Below are 27,890 nucleotides of genomic sequence, written 5' to 3' on the forward strand. Positions count from 1 at the left end.
AAAAATAGCTTAAAAACTATTTTGACCCAAATATAAATCCATCAAAACACCCACTTTATACATTGACGTGGACCCTGCTCATATCACTTCCCAATCTTAGTTTTTTCCTAAATAAGGTTTTGATGCACTAATTATACAAGGATCTTTCATTTAAATATTTTTAAAAATAGCCCCACCCCCCAACCCAAAATAAAAAAATATAAAGGGCAATATAAATTTATTTCTGAAGGGTCTAGCGACAACTGTTTTTATTAAATTAAAAAAAAAAGTGCAATCCCATTTCTGGGCCTGAATTAGCGGTCTCTCTTTATCTATGTTGTTGCTTTCTGAGATTACCAAAACAAGATGAAAATAAGGTTTACTTTTTTGTGCTTTTGTTTTCCTTTTTTGTTTCTTTTTTGGTTTTTGTTTAGTGGGTTATAACACTGAAGGAAAAAGACATACTGAATAAAAGAACAATACCATGAATATATACACATATATATGGAAACTAATGTTTGGGGTTTTGTGGTCCTCAAATGAAGATATATTCATCAGTCCAATCCCATAATTAAAGAACTTTCATATATCTTCCTTGGTTAACATATTTCTCTCTATATATTTTTGGGAATCCAATTCCTTAGTTATTTTCTTCTCCTTCCTCTTTCTGTTTTCCTGGAAAATCCATAGGCACATTCTCATTGCCTTCCTTCTTTTCTACCTGAGTGGTTTTTTTTTTCTTTCTGCTACTGCAGTCTAGCTTATTTTTACAGCTAGGGTTTTTCCATTGTCCTATTTTTTTTTAATCCTTTTTAGGTTACATCTGTTTTTGCTGAAATTAAATCAGTTGAAAGCTTATGTTTCTGAAATAGTTTCTGAAATAGAAATCTTATAGGGTTTTTTCCACAGTCCTTTTTTTTCCTTTTTAGGTTGCAACTTCTTTTGCTGAAAATTAATTCAGCTGAAATTTTCTGTTTCCGAAATAGAGATCTTATAGGGTTTTGATGTTAATTGTGAGTCCATCATTTATTTCTTCTTAATTCCAACAATCTTTGCAAAAACATTTGGATATAAACTTCTTCTTTAGGCACGTACGGTTCTTGAGCTTAATTTATTGGTAACCCTTATTTGATTTTCTTAAGTGCTTTCATTCATTGTAATTTTGATATAATTAATTAAGAGCTGGATTTAATTTGCGTTTGGCCTTATGATTATTTATTTGTGCAGGAAATTGAAAAAATACAAAATGGTGAGAGGAAAAGTAGAAATGAAAAGAATAGAGAATACAACAAGCAGGCAAGTGACATTTAACAAGAGGAAGAATGGGCTAACGAAGAAAGCTTATGAATTATCAGTTCTGTGTGATGCTGAAGTTGCTTTCATCATTTTCTCACACAAAGGAAGACTTTTTGAATTCACTAGCTCCAAGTACGTCTACTCTTTTTTCTTTTCTTTTTTTTTTTTTAAAAATATATATTTTCATCTTTTACAATTTATTAATTTATGCAAAATGCTAGCTTCTTCTATACATTTCATTGGAAAAAAGAAAGTTCACACTGTATTCAATGTTTACATTTTCTTGATTCTGTGTTTGTTTGCTGTTCTTATTCTAATAAAATAATTTCCAAGTAAAGAGGCGTGGGTTTTATGTACTTTGAAAGTACGATGATACTGTTTTCTAATTAAAAAAATATGACCTGGTCTGCATCAATTTATGTTCACCTGCTCAGTACTCAGTATATATGTTCACAACATCACGATTATTGTTCATTGCTTTGATCAGACACTGGGTCATATCTCATTTATTGTAGCTATAATCATTATTCATCAACCATCTTCATACGGAAAAGAAAGACAATGATCTCTATTTTTAATGTGTTCTTTATATTTAATTTACTGAGAAATCCAGTCAAACAATTGGATTAATTATTTTTTACTAAAAATGTCCTTCAAGTTTCAACTTAGCTTCTTCTCTATAGAAAAGTTATTTGCTCCAATCAATTGACCTTAAAAATATCAATCTCTTAATGGCTACACACATTTTTTTTAATGAGGGAGAACGGAACTCTCACTAACAAAGAGTAATGACCAACTGAACTATTAACATAGTCCTAAATACTCATGAAATTGTACATAGAAACATGGCCCACTTAGTGGTGGTCAGTAGAGTCCTGAACAATACGCAAAGGAGTTATATTGATTGACTTGTAGTTCCTAGCTATATGCTGAGCTTAAATTGTTGTATGCGTACCAGAGGCTAATTATATTCTTAATTAGGTTATTGTTTCTAAGATTTTTTTAATAAATCTTTACACATAAGTTTATGCTCCATGTCAAAAGTTATGGTTCAATCAAACCCGGCATTGTAATGCTACATACGCCTCTATGGCTTTTAGAAGGTTTGAGATGCTAGCATAATTTTATGCAACTCAAAAGTCTCATTTTAGTTTTTGCACATTTCTTCTATACATCTATTCAGGAAAGTTTCTTTTCTTGGGAGTTGGGGGTGTCGAGGTACAATTTTTAGTTGCTTTAAATCCTTTTGAGCAGTATGGTACATCTAGTGTGTTGATTACTGATTTTGCTATAAATACATCTTCTCATGTGTTAGGTCCACCGTCCTATATAATCCCTCGAATACCCTCACTTTTTTGGGAAATAAAATCCAACTAAGGTCTGGTTTGATTGTCTTTACAGACCTACTACTAATGGAGAAATTACAAATCAAACTCTTATATAATTTAAAATCTAGCACAAAATGGGAAAACAATTCAGAAGTTAATCAATGAGAAAGGTGAAGTCAAATAAAGTTACCTTTTCCAAAGAGATCTTATTACCTAACCTTGTCACGTAAAAGGGCTAGCAACCTTGTTTGGATACGGTTACTACTCCAGACTGATTACTTTTCAACTGAATCAAATGGTTCATTTGGTAAGTAAAGAAGGATAATAATCTTGAAATAAAATTTGAAATTAACTTTATTCTATATTTGATTTGAAATATTAGTTAATTTCAAAAATTATTTTTATCTCATTATTTATAACTAAAATAATGAGATTTATCCCATATAGAAGATGGAATAAAATAATTTCATGAAATATCCTTATTTATTTCATTTTGTATATCAAAGAGTTTTTTTTACATCATAAGGTCATTCAAAAGATATTTATATGAAAGTCTTCATGAAAAAAATAGGAACCATGATCTTAAAAATAAGAAAAGTTACTTGCTATAATACGTAAAGGTGATCTTTTAGTGTAAATATTGGTTGACAACATATATAACTTAAACTTTTTGGGAAATGGGACAGACTGGTTTAATGCAATTACAGGTGAGTACTGAAGGACATACAGTTTCAAGCTTGCATTCATTGATCATTTTGCAGCAGACTTCTCTTTGATAATTAAAAAACAATATAGCAACATTGGGACCCTCAAATCAATTTTAATTTTAACTAATACGACTTCATTTTCTTTGAGACTCCTCCGATGAATTATTGTTTTCTTTCGAAAGATGGAGAAGATACTCCCATATACATGAAAATTTTAGCTCTGTGTTGCTTTTTGAATATTTAGCATTATGGTGAATATGTGTTTGCTTAAGCTTAGTCATCTTCTCGATAATACTGTACGATTGGAATGATTCAGCATGCAGAAGACAATTGCGAGATACCGTGCACGTGCAAGAGAAACAACGATGGTGGACGACAGCACTGAATTTGAGCACTACATGGAGGTCAGTATTTTCTCTTAAGTGCATCCATATAATAAATGATGAGAAACAATATAGTTTGAGCTATAATGCTATTGTTTCTATTATTACTCCTTCCCTTTTTTGGCTTTCTAATTTTTAGATTTATATTACAACATATGTGGAGTAAAGTCTTAAAGTTTGTAACTGCACATGCATATATATATATAGTAATATAGATCCAAATGGGATTTCATACGCTAATTTCTTTGGTTAAGACAAGTACTTGAAATATTTTAGCTTGTTTATTCTTTTGCTAGTAGGAGAAATATGCACCTAAATGTTATGGACCTCTTAACTAGTTACTATAATATTTCCCTTTTGACCCCCAAAAAATATGGGATTTCACTTGTATCTAACTATTTGTTGTGTTGCTTGAATTCTTAAAAATGCTATCATATATTAGTGACAGATTATTCAAATACAATCATTTTGAAGGATTTGATGCACATTTGTTAATACTTTTAAAAAGTTTTGAGTAATATAAGCTACTTGTGACTATATATATATATATATATATATATATATATATATATACACACGCAACTAACATTTTAATATTGTTAGAGGAAGAGAACTACTTGAGGAGATATGGGTACTCTAGTGTAGGAGAACAGTAGAAGAAAGAAGAATTAGGCATGGCCTAGATGTTATGGGTCAGTCATGACCCGGCATGTCTTGCCATTTCACTATTGCAAAATACAGTTTTAGAGGCGGGCAAAAATCGTACCACCAAAAAGGTAGCCTAAAATTGGAACTTAAAATCACCTCAATATTTGGAAGAATACGATATACATCTTCCGTACTACCTATCCAAAGTTAAAGACTATGCATCAACTAACAAAAAAAAATTGAACTTATCAAATCTCCTTCATATACTAGGAAGTTGGATTTGTCCGGTTTGAAAAAATTTCCTTTGCTTTTCTTGGAAATTGTTGAAAAGAGGAGTATAAGGTCCTTCCACTAGAAGAAGCCAATTAAATAAGAAAATCTGCAACATTATTAACTTCTCTGAAGCAATAAGAAATATCAAACTCAACACTCTCGATGGCTTGTGTAGCGTCTCTGATTATCCTTTTCAATTTGAAATTATCTGTGTGTTTGTTTTTTAGCATATCAACAATGATCTGTGAGTCAAGCTCCAACTAAATTCTTTTAAAACCATTTAGAAAAAATATACTTACAAAGATACAAAATAGATTCTGGACAAACTCATTCAATTTTATCCAAAACAAAATCTAGACATATACATTTCACTTAATATGAATTTGTTCTTAACTCAAAGCCTTGATTTCAATGTCAAATATCTTCAAATCGATTGAGAGGCTTCATGAAATATCCGCAATTTAATTATGAGTCTTACATATTTGGTTTTCAGTTTTTCCTTGGCAACATTTTCTATGTATGCACACATATGATTGCCTGGTACTATCTCCGAATACAATATTTTCTTGATCGCTACACTCAAAGGAGGATAACAATTAAGCGCGAAATTTCTTAAAATAGGAAATCTCAACATGTTGAAACTTGATTGATACCTTGAATTCTAGCAATAGTTGACTTTACTTCTTTTTTTCTCAATGTTAACATTTTGGATTTCTCTTTTTAATATTGCTATGACATTTTTCAAGTTATAACATTTGTAGCACTCAATTTGAAATTTCTCATACCTTTTTTCATTTTTTTCTTGATTGTGACCACATCGTATTCCTCTTCCCCGTTCGGAACTATTACCTCTAAATGCTTCTTGTTCTTTCACTTGGAGTTATAACTTATAACTATTTCTTCTTTCTTCCATGACTTCCATGTCCTCTTTTTAGTCCACTCTCTATCATTGTTGTTCTTTCACTTCATTGTTGGAGTTACTACTATTTCTTCTTTCTTCCATGACTTCCATGTCCTCTTTTTCGTCCACTCTCTATCATTGTTGTTCTTTCACTTCATTGTTGGAGTTACTACTATTTCTTCTTTCTTCCATGACTTCCATATCCTCTTTTTCATTCACTCCCTCTATAACTTTTTTCATCCTTCATTATCCTTTAAGGATCTCTTGGTTATGAGAAGTTGCTTCAATGGCTCTTCTTGTCTCCTTTTAATTTTATTTTTCATGTTCTTGTGAAAAATCTTTAATTACTATCATAAAGCTAAATATTTAGACTTCTCAATAGAACATACCATATAATTAAATCTAGGTGTTAAAGAATGCTACATTTTCTCTATCACATAGACTTTTACTTTTTCCCAACATCTTTTCATAATGTACATAATAACCTCTGTCATGATTAAAAGTCCAAAATGGATTCAAATATCTTTAATTTTAAAACTTCAATATCATTCTTAAGAGATTGAAGATATTATTTTTTTCACTTTATGAACTTCTTACAAAGAATTTTATAATTTCTCCTAAACTTTCTTTAAGATTGTAGCACTATTCATTTCTCAAATATGGTATCATTAAAGTGTTTGATAGCAATCATGGAGGCTCAAACTTATTGAAGGAGTAGGTATGTCAATGTTAAGATTGGAGAATGAATCTTCTTTAAGAAAGGGAGAAAGATAGCATTCATAGGTAGCAGTCTAACATCACTAAGAGATATGGATGAAATTTTGAAAGTCTCATCAAATAAGAAAATTTCAAGACAAGCTCAATGGGTTGTAGTTAGTAATTAGAAAGGGTCTTACGATGCAAGAAGAACTCCAGTCCAAGGTTATCTTTTGAAAAAGTTATACAATTATTTGGAGGCCTAAATTGAAGATCTAAAAGGAGTCAGATTATAGTCCAAATCTACCCAAACACATGAAACAAGTCTAGTAGCTCAAGACTAGTGTTTCAAGAAGCTTACTTAATGTTGTATTGACTATATTTAAAACTTTATTGGATAAAGTATTGTGTTGGTAATCTTCTAGGCATCTAGAAATTTCAACTTATTTAATTTAATTTGATCAACTTTAAGAGTTCTTTTAGGGTTGCAACATCATTTACTCTTGTATAAATGAGTGTTTTCTTCTTCATTGTAATAATCAAGTTTGATTTTATATTAATATTAGTAATCTTGTGGCTTGTGAAGACATTTTGAGGTTTTCTTTAGGGTTTATGCCCTTTTTGTTCTACCTTGAATCATATAGATTTCTTATTGGAGTACCTACCCTTTTACTCTTTTTTTTCTTCTTCTTGATTGATTCTGTACTTATTTTACTGTTAAACAAGGTTTCAAATATCAAATACTTGAACTTTGAATAGTTGGGTATTCTTTTTCTTAAAAAAGAAGAACACAAGCTCAAATATTTAAAACTTTGTTTAATAATAAAACAAGTAATAAATCAATTAAGAAAAAGAAAAGAAGAGTAGGAGGAAGGAAACTCAAACAACAAATCTTGAATAAATTCAAGCTATGGTGCAAGGTAGAACAAAAAGAGCTTAACCCTAAAGAAAATCTCTAAAGATTTCCATAAGCCACAAGACTACTAATATTAATATAAAATCAAACTTGTTATAATGAAGAAGAAAACACTCCTTTATAGAGGGGTAAATGATGTTATCACCCTAAAAGAAGTCTTAAAGATGGTTAAACAAAATTAAACAAGCTGAAATTCCTTAGATGCATAGAAGATTATCGACACTTTACTCAATAAATCTACAAATGCAATCAATATATAGCATTAAATAAGCTTCTAGAAACACTAGTCTTGGATTGCTAGACTTGCTCCTTCTTTAGGACGGATTTGGGCTATATTTCAACTCCTCCTTAGACCTCCAAATACTTGTATGAGTTTTTCAAAAGATTATTTTTTACTGAAGATCTTTTTGTATTATAAGGACCTTTTTAATTACTAATTGCAGTCCATTAAGCCTGTCTTGAAATTTTTTATTTGATAAAACTTTCAAAGCTTCACCATATCTTTTACCGATGGTGAGCTGTCGAGAATATTGTTGATAAATATTGAGAGTTGATAAGACGATGGGGTGGTTATGGAAGAGGGAGATGCAATAGTAACAACCCCAACAATGAAGAGAAAAGCGAACAATCATTTACAAGTTGTGATTGTAGATACAAAGGAGGAAAAAGATGGCTACCATCAAGATTCAATGTTATAATTATCATATTAAAAGGGTGAAGGTACAGTAACAAGTGGAATTTTTTGAAAAACCCCACGTGTTATGACAGATCTTATAATTATATTAAAAAATATAATAAGTGATTATATTAAAAAAATATAATAAGTGAACCCATAAACAAATTGATGGTTGATTCAATGGCATAAAGGGAATCCTTGTGGCTGCTTTCATGCAGCCGAATTCAGGATTTGATCCTGGAGGATGCATTCTTTTTTAATTCAAATTAGCTGCAATTTTAATTGAAACTAGCTTCAATTCTAAAACTGTAGAAAGCATATGCTTCACCCTCCTTTCTCTCTCAAACATAATTAACAAAGTCAAGTGAAAAAGAAAATCAATCAATAAAATATTATTTTTGATTTTCATTTTTAGTTGACTATGTTACTTATATTTTAGAGAGAGGAGGGTGGAGGGGTTGGGGGTGGAGGGGAAGGGTTAGGGCTAAAAAGTTTACATTGGTTCTTTCCTCTTTCTGCCAACAAACTTCTCGCTCATTTTCTTTTCTTTATATTTGTTTCTTAATCTAACTGGACAACTCTTCTTATTTCTTTTAGCAAGTTTATAACGCGGGTAGAGGATGAAGTATTTGAAAATATATTTAATGAGGGAATTATTGATTGTCTTCAAATCATGATAAGTCATTTGAGTATAATTGTAATGCAAAATATGGTGTGTTAGTAATATTTGTAATAGGAATGCTTGTGTTAGTTATGCTTGTATTTTTTTTTTATGCAGTGTTTGGTTTAATGTATTAAAAATAACATGAATTAAATAGTTTCTTAAATTTTTTATTTTTTTTTATAAAAATATCCTTCATATATATGTTGGAAAGGATGTGAAAATTTTTGTGAGGGTTAATAGTGTCTTTAATCATGTTAATGCATGTATTGGATCCATTGCATTACTAATACTTGCATTGCTAATACCATGAATTTTGAAATATTAGTAATACACACCTTAATATACAATAGAGTGACATTAGTTATACATTAAACTAATGCATGCACTAGTTTTTCAATGTACTCTTACCAAAAAACACCTATAAAAAGAATTTTAGTACTCCCTCTATCTATCAATAGTTATCCACTACTGACTTCTATCAATAGTTATCCACTATTGACTTGACACAGGTTAAGAAACAGTAAATGATAGGGATAATTTTACCGTATCACCCTTTGAATATAATTAATTTAGTGTTTTGAGAAATGTATTGATAATGATTGTAAGTAATAACTAAGGGTAAAATTGATTGAATTGGATAAATTATTCATTGATTTTTCAAACTACACAAGTATTGTTGGACATCTAATTTCAGTATAATAGATAAAGAAAGATGGATGGAGGGATATAATTTTTTGTTCTATTATTATTACTCCAACCGTCCATCTTTACTTGTTAACTTTTCAAATTTAAAATGTCTAACAATATTTGTCTAGTCTATAAAATCTATAGATAATTTATCTATTTTACTCTTACCATTAAATATAATTTATTATTTAATGCAATTTTTAAAGCATTGAATTTATTGTATTAAAAGGATAATATGATAAAATTATCTCTATCATTTACTACTTCTTAATTCTTGTGCCAGGAAAGGGGACAAATAAAGATGAATGGAGGGATTACATATTAATCTATTTTACTAGAAAACTGCATACTTAAAATTGTGGCAAAATGATTTATTGGACTCTTTTACTTGCCAGAGTTTGTATTGTGGACACCTCTACTTAATCATTTGTCAACTCAACCTTCAACCCATCAAAACACAATATTTTAAATCCTTTTTATAATTATTCACTGTGTGTGTGGAGTACAACCATTTACAGATGAAGTCCATGTCATTTTTTTAATGCCACATAAAAAATTAAATATTTTAAAAAAATTGATTAAATCAAATATCATCCCATCCACTCATGTCTCATCTTCTTCATACCAACCGCACTTCGTTCCCCTCTCCATTCACTGACCCTTCCTCTTCATTCTTCCATCAACTCTTTTTCTCTTCTTCATCAAAAACCCCCACTCCCTTCTTGTCTCTCTCTTTCTCCTTCTCCTTTTTCAGATTCACGCGTTTTAATTTTGTTTTATAAAATTTTTTTCTGCTTAATATAGTGAAGATGAAATCTTTAGTTATTACTTGATAATTTGACTTAATTAAATATGACTTTTGTATTTAAGAGAAAAATAAAATTAAAATCGTTTTATTGAAACTTTGAAGGTGGTAAAAGTTGAGGAAGGATGGAATCAAAGTTCAATCGATTCAACTAAAAACTTAAAAAAAAATTAAAATTTTTGGTGATGGATCATAATATTTTTTAATTATCAAGTTTCATTTTTAAGTTATGTTGAGGAGCTTGGAGTAGTTGAAAAGTCAGATAAAGAAAAGAGGGTGGATGGACGAAAGAAGAAGGTTATTATACCTTTTTCTTCAAAAAATATTATCCTTTTATTTGTTTATTTTAATTAGTTTTAATTCAAAATTTCAGGGAGACAGATCTTATACGCGTGATTTCACGTATTTATTTTAACTCAATCATTAAATTGACTCATAAATTTGATCAACTGTCAGAGAGATTTAAAATATTATATTTTAATGGATTAAAGGATTTAGTTAATAAAAATTTAAATAGAAGCGTGTATATTATAAATATCCAGTAAATATTATCTAAAATTGTGAATCCACCTTGTTAAATTAATTAATCATTACTCTTGGAAATGTCAAAGCAATATTGAAGAGAAATAATTTAGAATTTTTTCTTTGCTCCAAATGTTACTCATTTTCAAAAATCTTTAGTCAACTTGAGAAGCTTTATAAAATTATCCCCAAGTTGATCATTATTCTTCACATATTTGAGCTCCACTTCTTACATTTTTTTAACCGATACTTTCTTCTTAGTTCTTTTTATCAAACAAATGATTGCTAGGTCTATTGCCCAAAACTCATGAACACAAGTAGATCTTGTCCATGACCACAACCTCTAAATAATTATTGGCTTTTCTTTTCATTGTTAGTGTTCCAATTGCTGCTTCTTCTTTAACGACTGTCACGTCTTCTTTCTTATCCACACCCTCTAGAACTTCTTTCACCTTCATCACTTTTTGTGTGTTGGTTTTATAAAAGTGGTCATTCATGTTTCCTCTTGATTTTTTATTCATGGACTTGTAAACATTCCAACTACTTCATCACCATGGAGTCCAATCTCCAGATTCTTCAATAAAACACATCACATAATTAAATTTAGATGTTAAAGAATGTATGATCTTTTCTATCACATCGATGTCTTCTAGTTTCTCTCTGTGCTGCTCTAATTGATTCATAACAACCTTCATATAGAACAATTATCTGAAACTTGTGATTAATTGATTGACAAAATATACGTGTAGATGATTTTGAGCCAGAGTAAGAAGAAATATTTGAGGAGATTATAGGTTTGTGGGAGAAAGGAAAGGAGAGAGAGAAGTTCTTCGAATTTTCTTAATGCAAATGACAAGTACCAAGCATGATATTTATAGTTGTTAAAAGGAGAATTCTAGATCTACTTCTAGTACAATTTTTCACCTAGAAAATGCAAAAGAGAATTGAAGAAATCTTTGATTTCTAGATAACCTTAAGTATAAAGAAGTTCTAGATTATACTAAAACTTTATCCATAAGCATCTTGGAAATCCCAAATTACAATTTACAACAAATATCCAAGACATTGAATTGAAGATGAGCTGTTGTAATTACTCCCCATTTCTTTTTAATTGCTTCTTTACTTTTCGTGAGTCAATTTTACTAAATTTCAAAATTAAATTAAATTAGATTAATTTAATTTTTTAAATTAAAATTTAAATATTTAAAAACTACATGAAAAATATGATAAATTATAATTTTTTTAAAAAATTAATTAAGAAATACATTTTAAAATATTAGTCAAAATTTGCATTATTTGACTTAAAAAAAAAAGCAATTAAAAACGAACGGAGGGGAGGAAGTAGTGTGAAGAAAAGCCTAAACTAGTGTAATATCCTTCAGTAGTACTTATTTTAAAAATGATCCGAAAAAAGATGTTAAATCTCTTCAAGGATACTAGAGTTATCAGAGTATGATGTATTATACGTCCAATTCTGCTCCAATCAATATTTTTATGACATCATTAGTATCTATAATAAACACAACTAAAATATGTTTGATTCGGGTATCTATTGGGTTTTAGGTCAATGTAAAGAACGTTTGATTTTGAATTGTAATTGGCCTTAGTAATCTTAATGAAAATGAATGAAAGTGTTTCATCTATAGAAAAAAGGAACACATATCAAATATAACTTTTGTTACCAAATAGCATTTGGTACTAGAAAAAATATTGCGTTTGGATTTTGGACAACCCTAAGATAGCAACAATTACACACTCAATTCCAGAATTCCAAATCTCATCTTAGCAGAAAAAAAAAACGTAAACAAACTCTCATCACTATTCAGCTTCAAGGATAAAAACTTAAAAAAAAATTGTTTGGTGCACGAAAGCTCCTGCTGCAATAAAAATTCAAGGATAAAAATTGAGTTGCTCAAAACTCTTTGAAAATTGCTTTTAACTATTGGAGTAATTTCTTTTAATCTGATTGTTGACTTATAAGTTTTTGATGGATATATTAATTTGTTGAGATATTATATTTCTCTTAAAATAATTATAAATTATGCAAATTTTTTGTTTTAAGTTGACTATTTAAAACCTTCATATGCTTATTAATACAAATACTTTGAGACACTTGCAATTAGGAGCGACTCAAGATTAGGCTAGTAAAATATATGCTTTAGACACTCAAAATTTTGAGCCCCGAAAAACTTTACTTTAATGTCACTTAAGATAATATTGAAGGAGGATGGGAAAACATAAAAAGTATAAAATTTAATTTTTCTTTTATAAAAACAAAAAGAAAGAAAACCCATCTACTTTTATCAAAAGTATTTTGCTGCACCATTTTTTAAAGACCAACATTTTGCATGTTTCTAACACACTTTTTGAAGATATTTCTGATCACTTAATCTTCAAGTCTTGATGTTTGCTTTAAAAGATTCTTTGGTTCTTTTCTAACTATAAATGTAATACACACTACAGTAACCATTGTCATCTTGTATATGCCTGTATTAGAACTTCTTCCCCACTAGATTGTACCATTGCCCACCTAAGTTCCTGCACGTCAATCGTAGTTGTACTAGTAATTCCCTCCCGTTGTAGGGGCTTATTTTCTGTATCTGTGCATAAAAGTCACACTAAGGGGTCATTTGGTAGAGTGTATTAAAAATATAATGCATGCATTAGTCTTTGTGGATTAATAGTATCTTGTTTGGTACCATTTTTTAGACTATGCAGTATGCATAACTAATACTTGTACTAATTATATACTCTATTATACCATTTTTCATGTATTAGCAATGCAAGACTTTCAACACATGTATTAATTTGTTAAATGACATTATTATCCCTTAAATTATTTTTCCGCCTTCTTTTCCCACCATTGATGAAGCTTCCAACAATGGCCATGTTATGCTCAATGTCATCAATTTGTTCGCCTTGAGTGTTGACAAGAACGGACATACCAAGAAAAATATGATGAAGTTTGTCCAGGCTCTTTTTAAGTCCATTACAGACTCGTGCCTTGTCCAGCCTCAATCCATTTATTAGTCATGTTTACTCTCGCCCGATCAACCACAGTGTCTTCAGCATATGCCACTGATAATTTGCGATTAGCCACATCGGATTTGTCAAGTGCTTCAAGTTTTGCCTTGACAATCTTGGCTTTGCGAAGGACATAGACCATGTCATAAGATTGTTCATTTTCACTCCAGTTTATGGAGATCTGGTACAAGCTATCTCCACAAGAAGGGTTGAAGAAAGGGTTAAAGAAGGGTAATTTGGTAAAAAAATATCCTTTTATAAAAATTATATAAATATATATTATCATTAATACATCAAATCAAACACTATATAAAAAATAATGCATGTGTAACTAATACCAACATTACTAATACTTGCATTAATAATAGAAGTATTACTAATACACCTTATTTAGCAATATTCTTACACACTTTACCAAACTACCTTAAGAGAACAAGTTTGAACAACTAACCATTTGTGTTGTGCATAATCAAACATTTTTGTGTGGAAAAAATAGGTGCATGTGATAGTCATTTTTCAAGCACGCTATTGATTTTTAGCTACCATTTGAAAATTAACCGGAAGATAGCCACACTTTACTGTGATAATAAAATACAGATAAAAGTAGCTCAACTCAAAACACGAAGAATTAATAACGGTTTGAAGCCCATGATACATTTCTTCATTTTGAACTTATCAAGGTTTCAACCCCTTGAATTCCTCCTTGATTTTGACTTCCAGCAAATTATTTGATACAATGATGAGAAGAAAAGAGTGGTAGAGTAACAAGAAGCAGTTATAGCAGTGCAGAGAAATTGAAAATCAGCTATTATTGTGCAGTTACAAAATTTGTTACTACTATTTTGTTCACAAAGTTAGTTACTTAGTTGTTAGATAGTTAGTTGTTAAGTTGTTAAGTGTAACTGATTTTAGCTAGGTGAGCACTATATATAGTTGATGTATTCATTTGTAACATTCATTCAGATAATACAATTCATTCAATTTCTCCCTAAATTCTTCTTCTCTGATTTTTCTCGGCTAAAGTCCTGATTTCAGCCTCATCTTCTTCGAGTATTTTACTCCTAGATTAATAAGTCCCACTTCAATTACTTGCTATTGTATCAATTGTTATCAGAGCCACTAATTCTCAGCTCAATCAATCATGGTAGTTCGCAATAAAAACCCAAATAAATCAAATGAAGAAATGGAAGGCAAGCTTTCTATGATACAGGATCAATTGCAGAAGTTAATGGAGGGAATGTCGAGCATTTATGAGCGAAACATCAAAGCTGATAAGGAGCTTTTAGGGATCAAGAAAACCCTTGGATCCATGGTATCGAAGGAAAAAGATAAGGATCAAGAAAGAGTTGAATCTTCAACTATCAAAAGTTTCCCAGTAGGTATGCAGCCTTAAGGAAGGAATAAGGAATTCCATGGAATTGGATGGACAATTCTTTACTCGATATTCTAAGCTAGAATTCCCTCATTTTTCTGGTTGTGATTTGTGTACTTGGTTGTATAAAGTTGATCAAGTTTTTTCAATGGAAGAAATTCCCTTTGAACAAAGGGTTAAAGTAGCCTCAATTCATTTAGATGGTGATGCTATTGCTTGGCATAGAGCATATATGAATTCTCCACCCTCCTCTAATGATATCTCATGGACTGATTATGTTTTAACGTTGAATGAGAGGTTTGGGGATGGATTTGAGGATCCAATGGAAGCATTGAAAAACCTCAGGCAAACTGGTAGTGTTAAGGCTTACCAGGCTGAATTTGATAGATTGTTAACTGCAATTAATCTTTCAAATGAGAATGCTATAAGTTGTTATCTGGGTGGGTTGAAACCTGAGTTGAATAGGGTAGTTAAGATTCAAGCACCAAAAACATTATCACAGGTCTATAAAATTTCTAGGTTGCAGGAAGAGGTCTTTGAAGCACAAGCTAGTTCTTAGGGATTAAAGGCAATACAAAAAGTGGGTATTGCCATTCTACCCAATCCACCTTCTTTTAAAACCAATAACCATCGAAAAAATACCTACCAGCTTGCTATATCCAAACCAAATAAATTCAGATGATTGACTACTGCAGAAATGGATGCTAAAAGGGCTAAAGGCTAGTGTTTCTTTTATGACGACAAGTATGTTATTGGCCACAATTGTAGAGCCAATAAGCAATTGTTCATGGTGGAGTTAGTAAATGAGAATGCAACCTTAGAATAGAAAGGCGATGAGGTATTGGAAGAAGGTATTCAGTGTACCCAAGATATTGATGAACTCACGACTATTTTTATATAGGATTTCACAGATGTCAATGATTATCAAACTATTAGGGTAACTGGCTATTATGATAAGAGGCCCTTGCAGGTCTTAATTGACACTGGGAGCACCCACAACTTCATAGATCAGGAAATGGCTAGGAAGCTAGGGTGCAAGGCTTGTGATATTTCTGTGCAGTCTGTTAGTGTAGCTGATGACAGGCAGGTGCAAATTACTTCTGTTTGTAAGAACTTGCAGTGGTTACTTTAAGGTACTACTTTTGCATCTGACTTTCTGTTGTTGCCATTGGGCAATGTGGATATTGTATTGGGTGTGCAGTGGCTAAATACTCTTGGTAGAATTCTTTTTGACTTCAAAAATAGGACTATAGAGTTCAAATACCAAGAGAAGAAACATGTGTTGAGAGGAGCAACTAGTCAGCTCAACTCTTCAAAAGCTAGTTCCTTACTCAAAGGTGGAGAGCTCGAGGCTCAGTTCTATATGATGGATATCATTGATGTTGTAGTTTCTGATACTTATTACTACAACATTTAGGCTACACAAGGTACTGAGATACATCTTGTATTATCTGCCCTAGTACATCAGTTTTCTATCATTTTTGAACCCCCAACTACATTACCACCTCATAGAGATTCTTTTGACCATAGAATACCTCTTATAGACTCTGCAATTCCAGTCAATAAAAGACCGTGTAGATATCCTGGTGTGAAGAAGGACATTATTGAAAAGTTGGTTCAGGAAATGCTTGATCAAGGAGTAATTCAGCATAGTACTAGTACCTATGCTTTTCCTGTGGTGTTAGTTAGGAAGAGAGATGGTACATGGAGATATGTGTAGATTATAGAGAGTTAAATCAGTTGACAATCAAAGACAAATTTCCTATTCCTATTATTGAAGATTTGTTGGATGAATTATGTGGTGCATCTGTGTTTTCAAAAATTGACTTGAGAGCTGGATATCACCAGCTTAGAATGCTTGATAGTGACACATACAAGACAACCTTTAAAACTCATGATGGACATTAGGAATTTTTAGTAATGCCCTTTGGTTTAACCAATGCTCTTTCTTCCTTCCAGAGCTTAATGAATGCTATTTTCAAGCCCTTATTAAGAAAGTCTGTGCTGGTTTTCTTTGATGATATCTTAATCCTTAGCAAGTATATGTCATCTCATATTACTGATGTTAAGGAGGTGTTTGAGCTTATGGTTCACCATCAGTTGTATGCCAAAATGTCCAAGTGTGCTTTTGGAGTTTCTACTATTGAATACTTAGGCCATGTAATTAGTGCACAAGGTGTAGCAACAGATCCTAAGAAGATACAGGCTGTTCAACAATGGCCTATTCCCAGGACTCTTAAACAACTGAGGGGTTTTATTGGTTTAGCAAGGTTTTGGTGCTATTTGCAGACCATTGCAAGACCTTCTCAAGAAGAAAGGGTTTTTATGGACTGATGATGCTACAAGAGCATTTTAGGAGCTTAAAAGTGCCTTGGTCTCTACTCCTATTTTAGCTATGCCTGATTATGCTTTAACTTTGTGGTAGAAACAGATGCTAGTGGTGAAGGTATTGGAGCTGTGTTGATGTAAGAAGGGCATCCACTTGCTTACATTAGCAAATCTCTAGCACCTAAACATCAGGCTATGAGTGTTTATGATAGAGAGCTATTGGCTTTGCTATTTGTTATCTCTAAATGGTCTCACCATTTGTTAGGAAGAAGGTTTATTGTCAATACTGATCAGAAAGCACTCAAATACTTACTGAATCAGTCTATTCACCCTGACTTTCAAGTGGCTTGCATATCTAAGGTAATGACATTTGATTTTTGTATTGAGTATAAGAAAGGGGTGGAAAATAAAGTTGCTGATGCTTTATCCAGGAAACCTGATACTGAGCTGTTAGCAATCTCTGTGTTAGGTCCTCAGGGTTTTTTATTGGATAGAATTAGGCATTCTTGGACCACTGATCAACACTTACAGGATATCATTGCTAGAGTTCAGCTTTCACCTTATAAATCTTTCACTTTTCTTAACAATCAGTTGAGGTGGAAGGAAAGGTTAGTGGTTGGTAATGATGAGCAGCTCAAGAAAGATATTATCTCCCTATGGCATAACTCTACTCAAGGGGGGCATTTTGGCATGGATGCCACTATTAAAAGGCTCCAATCTTTGTTCTATTGGAAAGACTTGATACATGACACCAGAAACTTTATTAATAGATGTGTTATTTACCAAAGGCACAAATATGATATGACTGCAAATCTAGGTCTGCTACAACCTTTACCTGTTCCTGATGGTGTTTGGACAGATATTTATTTGGATTTTGTTGAAGGGTTGCCTAAATCCAAAGGGAATGAGGTGATTTTAGTGGTAGTAGATAGACTGAGCAAGTATGGTCATTTTTTGCCCTTAGCATATCCATACACAGCTCAGTCAGTTGCTCAATATTTCCTTGACAATATCTTCAAACTGCATGGTATGCCCAACATACTAACAAGTGATAGAGATCCTATCTTCCATAGTGATTTTTGGGAAGAATTATTCAGTTTACAAGGGGTTCAGTTGCAGAGATCTACTGCATACCATCCTCAAACTGATGGTCAAACAGAGGTGTTGAATAGAACTATGGAGACAATACTTAAGGTGTTTTTGATCTGACAATCCTAAGGATTGGTGCTCTTACTTGCCATTAGCTGAATGGTGGTATAACACCACCTATCACACTACTATTAGGTGCATACCTTATGAAGCTTTATATGGTCAAAAATCTCTCAGTTATCTTCCCTACTTGGCTGTTGAGGCTTCCACTGAGATGGTTGATAGATCCTTGGCTGTTAGAGAAGCTATTATAGAGTTGTTAAGGTTCCATATGCAAAGGGCTCAGCAAAGGATGAAAGACATTGTTGATAAACACAGGTCAGAGAGATTGTTTGAGATTGGTGGTTGGGTCTACTTGAAACTTCAACCCTATAGACAGGTGTCCTTGGCTGCGAGAACCTTTCCTAAGCTAGCTACTAAGTATTATGGCCCCTATGTTCATGCCATGTTTGGTGCAGTAGCTTATAGGTTATTTCTTCCCTCTGATGTTCTCATTCACCCAGTCTTTCATGTTTCTTAATTAAAGAGGTGTCATGAAGTTCCTTCCAGAATCCACCACCCTCCTGTTATTTAGCTATCAAGTCTATATGTCCTCAACCTAAAGCTATTCTAGATAGAAGGTTGTTAAGAGAGGTAATAGAGCTGTTGGTCAAGTTCTGGTGAAGTGGTCAGACATTGAGGATACACAAGCTACTTGGGAAATTGAGTCTGGATTGATGCATAGGTTCCCTACATTTCATCCTTGAGGTCAAGGATCTACTTTAGGAGAGGGTATTAATACAATGATGAGAAGAAAAGAGTGATAGAGTAACAAGAAGCAGTTGCAGCAGTGCATAGAAATTGAAAACCAGTAATTACTGTGTAGTTACAAAATTAGTTATTACTATTCTGTTCACAAAGTTAGTTAGTTGTTAGATAGTTAGTTGTTAAGCTGTTAAGTGTAACTGATCTTAGCTAGGTGAGCACTATAAATAGTTGATGTATTCATTTGTAACATTCATTCAGATAATACAATTCATTCAATTTCTCCCTAAATTCTTCCTCTCTGATTTTTCTCGGCTAAAGCCCTGATTTCAGCCTCATCTTCTTCGAGTATTTTACTCGTAGATTAACAAGTCCCACTTCTATTACTTGCTATTGTATCATTATTGAACCCAAAAAATATTTTCTTTTTTCACCCCTTTCTAAGAGCTCCCACCCTTTTTGCTCCTTAGCGACTCGAACTCACAACCATTCAAATAACTCTCTTTTGTCCTTGTGAATACATACTTGGTTTTGAAACTCCAGCAATTTTTTGGACCTCATGAATCATTTTTTGGTTTTGATTTTCTAAAGGATTTCGTTGTGTATGTATTCTACTGAAAGCTTTATTGATCATCCAACCTCCATAATTCTCTATCTATGTCTCTAAAGAATAAATCTAAGTGTTATGGTATATTAGCAATATCTCTTAATTGATACTAGGGTATCTCATGATTGATCTTTCATATATCAATATCTCATCAGTGATTTAGTTTCTATTTAGGAGAAGATTACAATTCTTTATTACTTGATTCTTTACTTATTTGGCTTGTGCTCTCTTGTATATATACACACACATCAATAAAATTAACATACTTCTTTCCAGCAGTAAAATTCATATGGTATCAAGAGCCTAAAAGCTTCATAGCATTTTTTTCCTCCCTGAGAATTTGTGTTTTTTTTCCTCTGCCAAGACAATGGCTCCAAGCAATACCTCCACTGAGAACACCTCCAAACAATTCCTCCATTGAGAACACTTCCACCACACCTTCTCATGTGGTTGCACCAAGTTCTCCCACAATTCTCACTATGAATAACAATGAGCAGTTGATCAGTATCAACGTTGTTGGTCAGACACCTCTAAAGCTCAACAATGGGAACTACTAGTCATGAAAATACTAGTGTGAAACTATCCTTACTGCATATGACTTTCTTCACTTTGTTGAACAACCACTCCTTTTCATAAAAGGAAAGACCATCTCATCAGAAGTACCATTGTTGCCTCTCTATCTTCTAATATTATTCCTTTTACTGTTGATGCCAAGTCTTCCTATGCTCTCTGGCAAAATCTGGCAGCAACCTATGCAAAGCCATCACATGGTCGTATCATGAGTCTTAGAGAATCCCTAAGCAACATGAAAAAGGGTAACCTCTCTATTACCTCATGCTTGCAGAAAATCAAACAAATCTGCAGCACTTTAGCCTCGGTTGGCATTCAAATTTTGATGGATAAGCTCTTTTTTCATGCTCTCCATGAACTTCCAGCAGAATGTAACACTATCACTGCAGCTCCGTGTGCTCAAAAAACTCTAGTCATATTTGAAGAGCTTCATGAGAAGCTCCTTGATTTTGAGCATAATCTTATTCGCTCATCTTCCTCTACCATAGTTCCAATTACAACAAACTTTACTACTAAACCATCGCCTCACAACAATCGTTCTCGTCCTAATCATGCTTCACGTCCAGGAAATAACTCAAATCAAGTTGTTACTAACAATACCGGGGCTCAATTTAATGGTCAAAATAACCACAGAAATTGGCCTCGTGTTACTTGCCAGCTTTGTGATAAGCCTAGTAATCACGTGAAGTAGTGCCGAAAATTATTAGCAATTCTTTCTCTGGATAATGGATCTAAATCAGATGGACATGCAAGAAATAATGCTTAACCTCAGACACAACAGCCACGTGTTAACTATGACACTCACAATAATAGCAATGATGGAAATTGGTTTGTTGACTCCGGTGCCTCACATCACGTCACACATGATCTCCAAAATCTGTCCCTTCACTTCGAATATGATGGCAGTGAAGAAATTATGCTTGGTGATGGTAACGAACACAAAATCACCCATACAAGATCTATCTTTTTACCATCATCTTCTCAGACTTTAACTTTATCCAATGTTTTATATGTTCCTAAGATGAAGAACCTTATTTCTGTTTATCAACTTTGTTATGATAATTATGTCTTTGTCTCATTCTCACCTTATTCGTTTGTTGTGAAGGACTTTTGCACGAGGGCGCCTCTACTAGCAGGGAAACCTAAAAATGGTGTTTATCCATGGCCTTCATCTCTTCAATCACCAACCTCTCTTCAAACCCTTACCGCCACCACCACCACAATTTCTTCCAATTGGCATTGACGTCTCGATCACCCTTCCTCTCCTACTCTTTGTCAAGTTTTTAGATATTTCATCTTTAATAGAAAAATCATTCTTTTGCAATTCTTGTAAATGTAGTAAAATGCATAAGTTTTCTTTCTACAACTCTACAATAAAAGGCAATGCTCCTTTGGACTACATTTATTCTGATGTTTTGGGTCCTTCACCGGAAATTTCAATAGATGGTTTTCAATATTATCTAATATGGTTTTCAATATTATCTAATATTTGTTGATCATTATACTAAATACATCTGGTTCTTTCCCATAAAACAAAAGTTTGATGTATCCATTATATTCCCAAAATTTAAGAAAGTTGTAGAAAAGCTTTTTCAAAAGGTCGTTATCTCTTTTTACTCTGACTATGGTGGTGAATTCATCCATCTTAGATCCTTCTTTAAAGACAATGGAATTTCTCACCTTCTTACTCCTCCATATACCCCTGAACATAATGCAACTGCCGAACGTCGTCATCATCATATTATTGAAACAAGTATCATCCTATTACATAATGCGAATCTTCCGCTAAAATTTTGGTCCTATGCCTTTACTACTGCAGCATACCTAATTAATCGCTTAACTACCAGAATTTTAGAGAATCAGTCTCCCTATTTTTGGTTGTATGGAAAACAATCAAACTATTTCAAGCTTCGGGACTTTGGTTGTTTGTGCTATCCATGGTTAAGGCCTTATAATCAAAACAAATTGCAACCTCGCTCCAGCCCATGTCTTTTACTTTGATACTTGCGAAATCAAAGTGCTTAAGTTTGTTTTGATCCTGTGAAGTCTAGGTTGTATGTCTCCAGGCACGTGGACTTTGTGGAGCATCGTTTTCCATATTTATCTATGGAAATTAAGGCCAATCGACCTGATTCTAACACGGTTGATATATGGGCTCCCTCTCATTATACTATTCCTTTTACATCAAGTCCATTGGGTAACTCCTCTCATGATATATCCACAATATCGGATTCAGGAAGTACCTCTCATGAGGCTGCCACCAGTAATCGCTCTTCATCAGACGAGCCTGATCACTCCACTGCATCATTTTCAGGTATGATTTCTGCTACTTCTGGTTCCTCTATTCCTTGTTCTGCCCCTATACCAAATCATCCCATGGTTACCCATTCTAAAAATAATATTAGTAAGCCAATTCAAAGACTTTGTCTTAGTTCTACCTTAACTCCTAAACCCGAATCATTCCCTGCCGCACAACCTTCTAAATTGCAAGCCATTCCCTCAAATACCATTAGAAAACCCAAGCCTATCAAATCATCTCTTTCCTCTAGTTCAATACCCAAACCTATTGAGCCTAGAAGTGTTAACCAAGCATTAAAAGATCCTAAATAGTGTGCTGTCATGAATGAGGAATTATCGGTACTTAAGGGTCAAGGCACATGGTATCTTGTACCAACAAATTCTCAAGCCAAACCCGTTGTGTCTAAGTGGGTTTTTTCGTGTTAAATACAACTCTGATGGAAGTATTAGCCGCTATAAAGCTCGACTTGTTGCTAAAGGTTTCTTGCAGCGTCCAGGTGTTGATTATGGTGAAACATATTTATTCTCTCACTGGCTGCCTCATTTGATTGGCCACTGCGTCAACTAGATGTTAACAATGCCTTCTTGCACGGTACTTAACTGAGGAAGTTTATATGTCTTAGCCTCCCGAGTTTGTGAATGAGACATATCCCACTCATATTTGTCGGCTTCACAAAGCAATTTATGGGCTTAAACAGGATCCACGAGCATGGTATGAGAAACTCAAATCCTATTTTGTTTCATATGGATTTTGCCAGTCTCAGTCAGATCATTGTCTATTTATATATGCTAAATCTGGATTTACACTCTATCTCATTGTCTATGTTGATGATCTAATTATTACGGGAATAATCAAAGTTCGGTGGAAGATTTTATTGGGTGTTTTGCTAATCATTTCTCTGTTAAAGATCTTGGTGATTTGCATTTTTTCTTAGGTGTTCAAGTTATTCGCTCACCTTATGGAATTCTTTTAAGTCAGCAAAAGTATATATATGAGATCTTAGACAAAGCCAACATGGCTGAAGCTAATCCGATGCGCACACCAATGGCAAGCGGATCTTGTCCAATAAGTAGTGATGACTCTCTACTTAAGGATTCTAAAGAATATCGAAGTATAGTTGGAAGTTTACAATATCTCCACCTTACCAGACAGGATGTGGCCTTTGTTGTAAGCAAATTGTCTCAGTTTACAAGTGCCCCAACGACTACACATTAGGCTATGGTAAAATGAGTTCTTCGCTATCTTGCTGGAACATCTGCTAATGGCTTGTTTCTTTGGAAAGGCAAGTCATTAAATTTGCACGCCTTCTCTGACTCAGACTGGGCAGGTAATTGTGAAGATCGCTCATCTACTACCATATATTGTGTTTTTAGGCTTCAATCCGATCTTATGGAGTTCTAAGAAGCAAAGAGCTGTTGCTCATCCACAGAAGTTGAATATCATGCTATTGCTTCAGCTGAAATTTGTTAGGTTCGTGTCACACCCCTTTTTCACTCGAAGGGTCGAATCAAAGGGTTTTTCCAATTAAAGTGACGATTTTGAATAGGGATTAATTATTTTCAGAGTTGCCATTTGGAATCGAGTTATGGTGTTCCAAGTCACCTTTTTGAATCCCCAATCAAAAGAAAATGACTCTTTTATTTGGTCTGCAAAAATAAAAGACCGGGTAAGAAATTCTGTTGACCGAGGGGAAGATATGAGGCACCCCTCAAGTCCCGTGGTTCTAGCACGGTGGTTTTTATTGACTTATCTTAACTTAAACTATTTTGCTAAATTATGTTAAGGGCCTAAGTTTGGTCATTTTTAATATCTAAAATTTTTCTATTGTCTTATTTAAATAAATCGGTGAAAAGTTAATTTTAGAAAAATATTTATCAAGGTACATTATTGCATTCTTGAATTTAAAATATCTCAAAAAGATGTGTTTGCCTCATTCTTAATTGAGACTGATATTCTAATCATACTTAAAATATGCCTAGCGTAAAAAAACATTGATTTATCTCTTAAAAATTTCAGATCATCTTGTCTCACATCTTCTCTTTTTAGTTAGTCACAAAATAATAGTATTTTTCATAGTGAAAAATAAAATAAATAAATTAAATAATGTTATACTTCATAACCAAAAACAAATTAACTTTGAATCTTTTAATTTAACTTTAGTTAGAAAAAATTTATGGTCATGCAAATATTTCTTATTATTTCTTTTATCACAAATTAAATTTATTTTTCTTTTTCTGAGAACTAATGAAATTCATCATGAAAATGTCGTTTTTCTATATTTCAAATACACTTTTAAAATAACATTACAATACAATAAGAACTATGCAGGCAAATTTTTAAAATAACAATGTATTAAAATGATAATTATTCAAATAAACTACAATAGTAACAATAGAACACAATAACAACTATCCAAATATACTACAACAGTATAAATTGAAGTTTAAATTGGTTGGCACAAACTGCCTTGACTATAAATATTGGACGGTTTATCTTGCTAAGTATCGATTTTTCTCAAGCTTTTCTCAACATTTAATTCCGATCACATAACTTAAGAATAACCATTTTAAGTCGAAATCGTTAGATTATTTAGCAATATATTTCATGAAATTTAAAACTTATGAAGGATTTAATATCTAATCTTTACTTCCTCGACTTGAATAAATAACTAAACATGCTATTCATGATAATAAAACTCACATAAGAAATCAGTCCGGCCTATTGAATAATACACAAATTCACTTAATAACACCATTCATGCTTTGATTCACAATGAACTTATAAAATAAAAAGTACAGGAATTGGATAAAAACCTGAATAATAAATTAACTAAAAGAGAAATACGAACGATGTCACTGGAAATTCGTCAGGAACCAAGATCCAAACCCCAACGCAAGAATATTCAAAGTATTCTCTCCGTTTTTCTTTTGCCTTTTGTTGTCTTTATTTTTCAATGTTTTTCTCCTTTTCTCTAGTTTTTTATCTGCTCTGTCTCTGTTTTTTTTCTCTGTGTAAATTTTTCAGTGTCTGGTACTGTAGAATAATACATATGTTCTCTCCTGAGTGTGAGGGGATTCCTTAAATAAAGAAATTTGGGAGAACAGTTAAGGGGGAGTTAGATAAAAGGGAAAGAGGTTGGGTAGTTTTAGGATTAAAATTTGAGAAAATGATCAAAAGCCTCCCCAACCTTCACCCCAAATCCCAACTACACACCTATACTTTACGGGGGTCCTATGACCCCCCTAAATTATTTTAAAGTGGAATTATTAACCCCCCGAAAGCTGACATGGCGAGAGAGTGTGTTTCACTTTCTTTATTCATTTTTAATTATTCCTTTTCTGTATTCATTTTCTTTCTTCTTCTTCTTCTTCCTTTTCTTTTTCTTTCTCACAAACAAAAAACTTCAACAACTCATCAATGACATCCAAGATTAATTTATCATCTTTCTCATCCCTAAGTACAAAATCGATTAGTTCCGACTTCAAGATCGTTGAAAAATTTAAGATGGGTATTGTTCCTTATTTTCAACTTCAAGGTCGTCGAAAATTTCCAAATCGATATTGTCCATTATTTTCGACTTCAAGGTCGTTGTAAATTTTTAAATGGGTAGTCTATTATTTTCGACTTCAAGGTCGTCGAAAATTTCAAAATTCTCTATTGTTTCTGACTTTAAGGTTATCGAAAATTTTAAATTTGGTATTATTCATTGTTTCCGGTTTTAAGGTCGTCGAAAATTTTGAAATTGATATTGTTCGTTGTTTTCGAATCTAAGATCGTCGAAAATTTAATAATTGATATTGTTCATTAGTTCCCACTTCAAGGTTGTCGAAAATTTTAAATTCGATGTCGTTTATTATTTCCGACTTCAAGATAGTCGTAATTTTCAAAAGTGATATTGTCCATTATTTCCAACCTCAAGGTCGTCGTAAATTTTAAAATGAGTATTGCCCATTGTTTTCGACTTTAAGGTCATCGAAAATTTTAAATTCGGTATTGTTCATTGTTTCCGGCTTCAAGGTCATCGAAAATTTTAAAATTGGTATTGTTCGTTGTTTTCGAATTTAAGATCGTCAGAAATTTAATAATGATATTGTTCATTGTTTTCCACTTCAAGGTTGTCGGAAATTTCAAATTCGATGTTTATTATTTCCGACCACAAAATCATTGAAAATTTCAAATTCGATATTGTCCATTATTTTCCACTTCAAGTTCATTGAAAAATTATGTAAGTTTGAAAAGGAAAAGAGATGAAAAGTAATGGTGAAAAAATGATGAAAAGTGACAAAAATGGAGAATAAAGTGAATAAAAATTAATTTTAAATTAAAAAATACGTATAAAAAGGTTGTTGATGCGTGCATCACACCACATTCCAATTGACTGGTTGTCAGTTTTCTGGGGGGCGAGGGGGGGGCATAATAATTCACTTTAAAATAGTTCAGGGGGGTCATAGGACCCCCGCAAAGTATAAGTGTGTAGTTGAGATTTGGGGTAAATGTTTGGGGGGGGGGGTGGTTTGGCCATTTTTTCATTCAAATTTTGATTTTTCAAAATTAATCGTAATAATAATAATAATAATAATAAAAAAATTTTGAAATTGATATTGTTCGTTGTTTTCGAATTTAAGATAGTCAAAAATTTAATAATTGATATTGTTTATTATTTCCCACTTCAAGGTTGTCGAAAATTTTAAATTCGATGTCTTTTATTATTTCCGACTTCAAGATAGTCATAATTTTAAAAGCGATATTGTCCATTATTTCCGACTTCAAGGTCGTCGTCAATTTTAAAATGAGTATTGCCCATTGTTTCCGACTTCAAGGTCGTCAAAAATTTAGAAATTTCTCTATTGTTTCCTACTTTAAGGTCATCGAAAATTTTAAATTCGGTATTGTTCACTGTTTCCGACTTTAAGGTCATCGAAAATTTTGAAATTGGTGTTGTTCGTTGTTTTCGAATTTAAGATCATCAGAATTTTAATAATCATATTGTTCATTGTTTTCCACTTCAAGGTTATCAGAAATTTTAAATTCGATGTTTATTATTTCCGACTACAAAATCATTGGAAATTTCAAATTCGGTATTGTCCATTATTTTCCACTTCAAGTTCATTGAAAAATTATTTAAGTTTGAAAAGGAAAAGAGATGAAAAGTAATGGTGAAAAAAATGATAAAAAGTGACAAAAATGGAGAATAAAGTGAATAAAAATTAATTTTAAATTAAAAAATACGTATAAAAAGGTTGTTGATGCGTGCATCACACCACATTCCAATTGACTGGTTGTCAGTTTTCTGGGGGGCGAGGGGGGGGCATAATA

General features: G+C 32.5%; 1 protein-coding gene across 4 annotated transcripts in view; it reads left to right on the forward strand.

Annotated features, from left to right (window-relative positions):
- Positions 1-242: 242 nt before the first annotated feature.
- LOC107863358 (MADS-box protein AGL42) overlaps positions 243-27,890 on the forward strand; it is a 47,049-nt gene continuing 19,401 nt past the window's right edge. The window contains exons 1-3 of one of the 4 annotated variants that reach the window (XM_016709242.2): positions 243-356; positions 1,207-1,407; positions 3,627-3,714. In XM_016709242.2, the coding sequence (XP_016564728.2) occupies positions 346-356; positions 1,207-1,407; positions 3,627-3,714 (300 nt within the window). In that variant the 5' untranslated portion in view covers positions 243-345. Of the gene's footprint in view, positions 357-490; positions 1,097-1,206; positions 1,408-3,626; positions 3,715-14,225; positions 20,461-27,890 lie in introns of those variants that run through there. The other 3 variants (XM_047408587.1, XM_016709243.2, XM_047408586.1) reach the window with 3 other exon arrangements.

The sequence above is a fragment of the Capsicum annuum genome, chromosome 3 (genome assembly GCF_002878395.1).
Source record: "Capsicum annuum cultivar UCD-10X-F1 chromosome 3, UCD10Xv1.1, whole genome shotgun sequence".
In the NCBI taxonomy this organism is placed as follows: domain Eukaryota; kingdom Viridiplantae; phylum Streptophyta; class Magnoliopsida; order Solanales; family Solanaceae; genus Capsicum; species Capsicum annuum.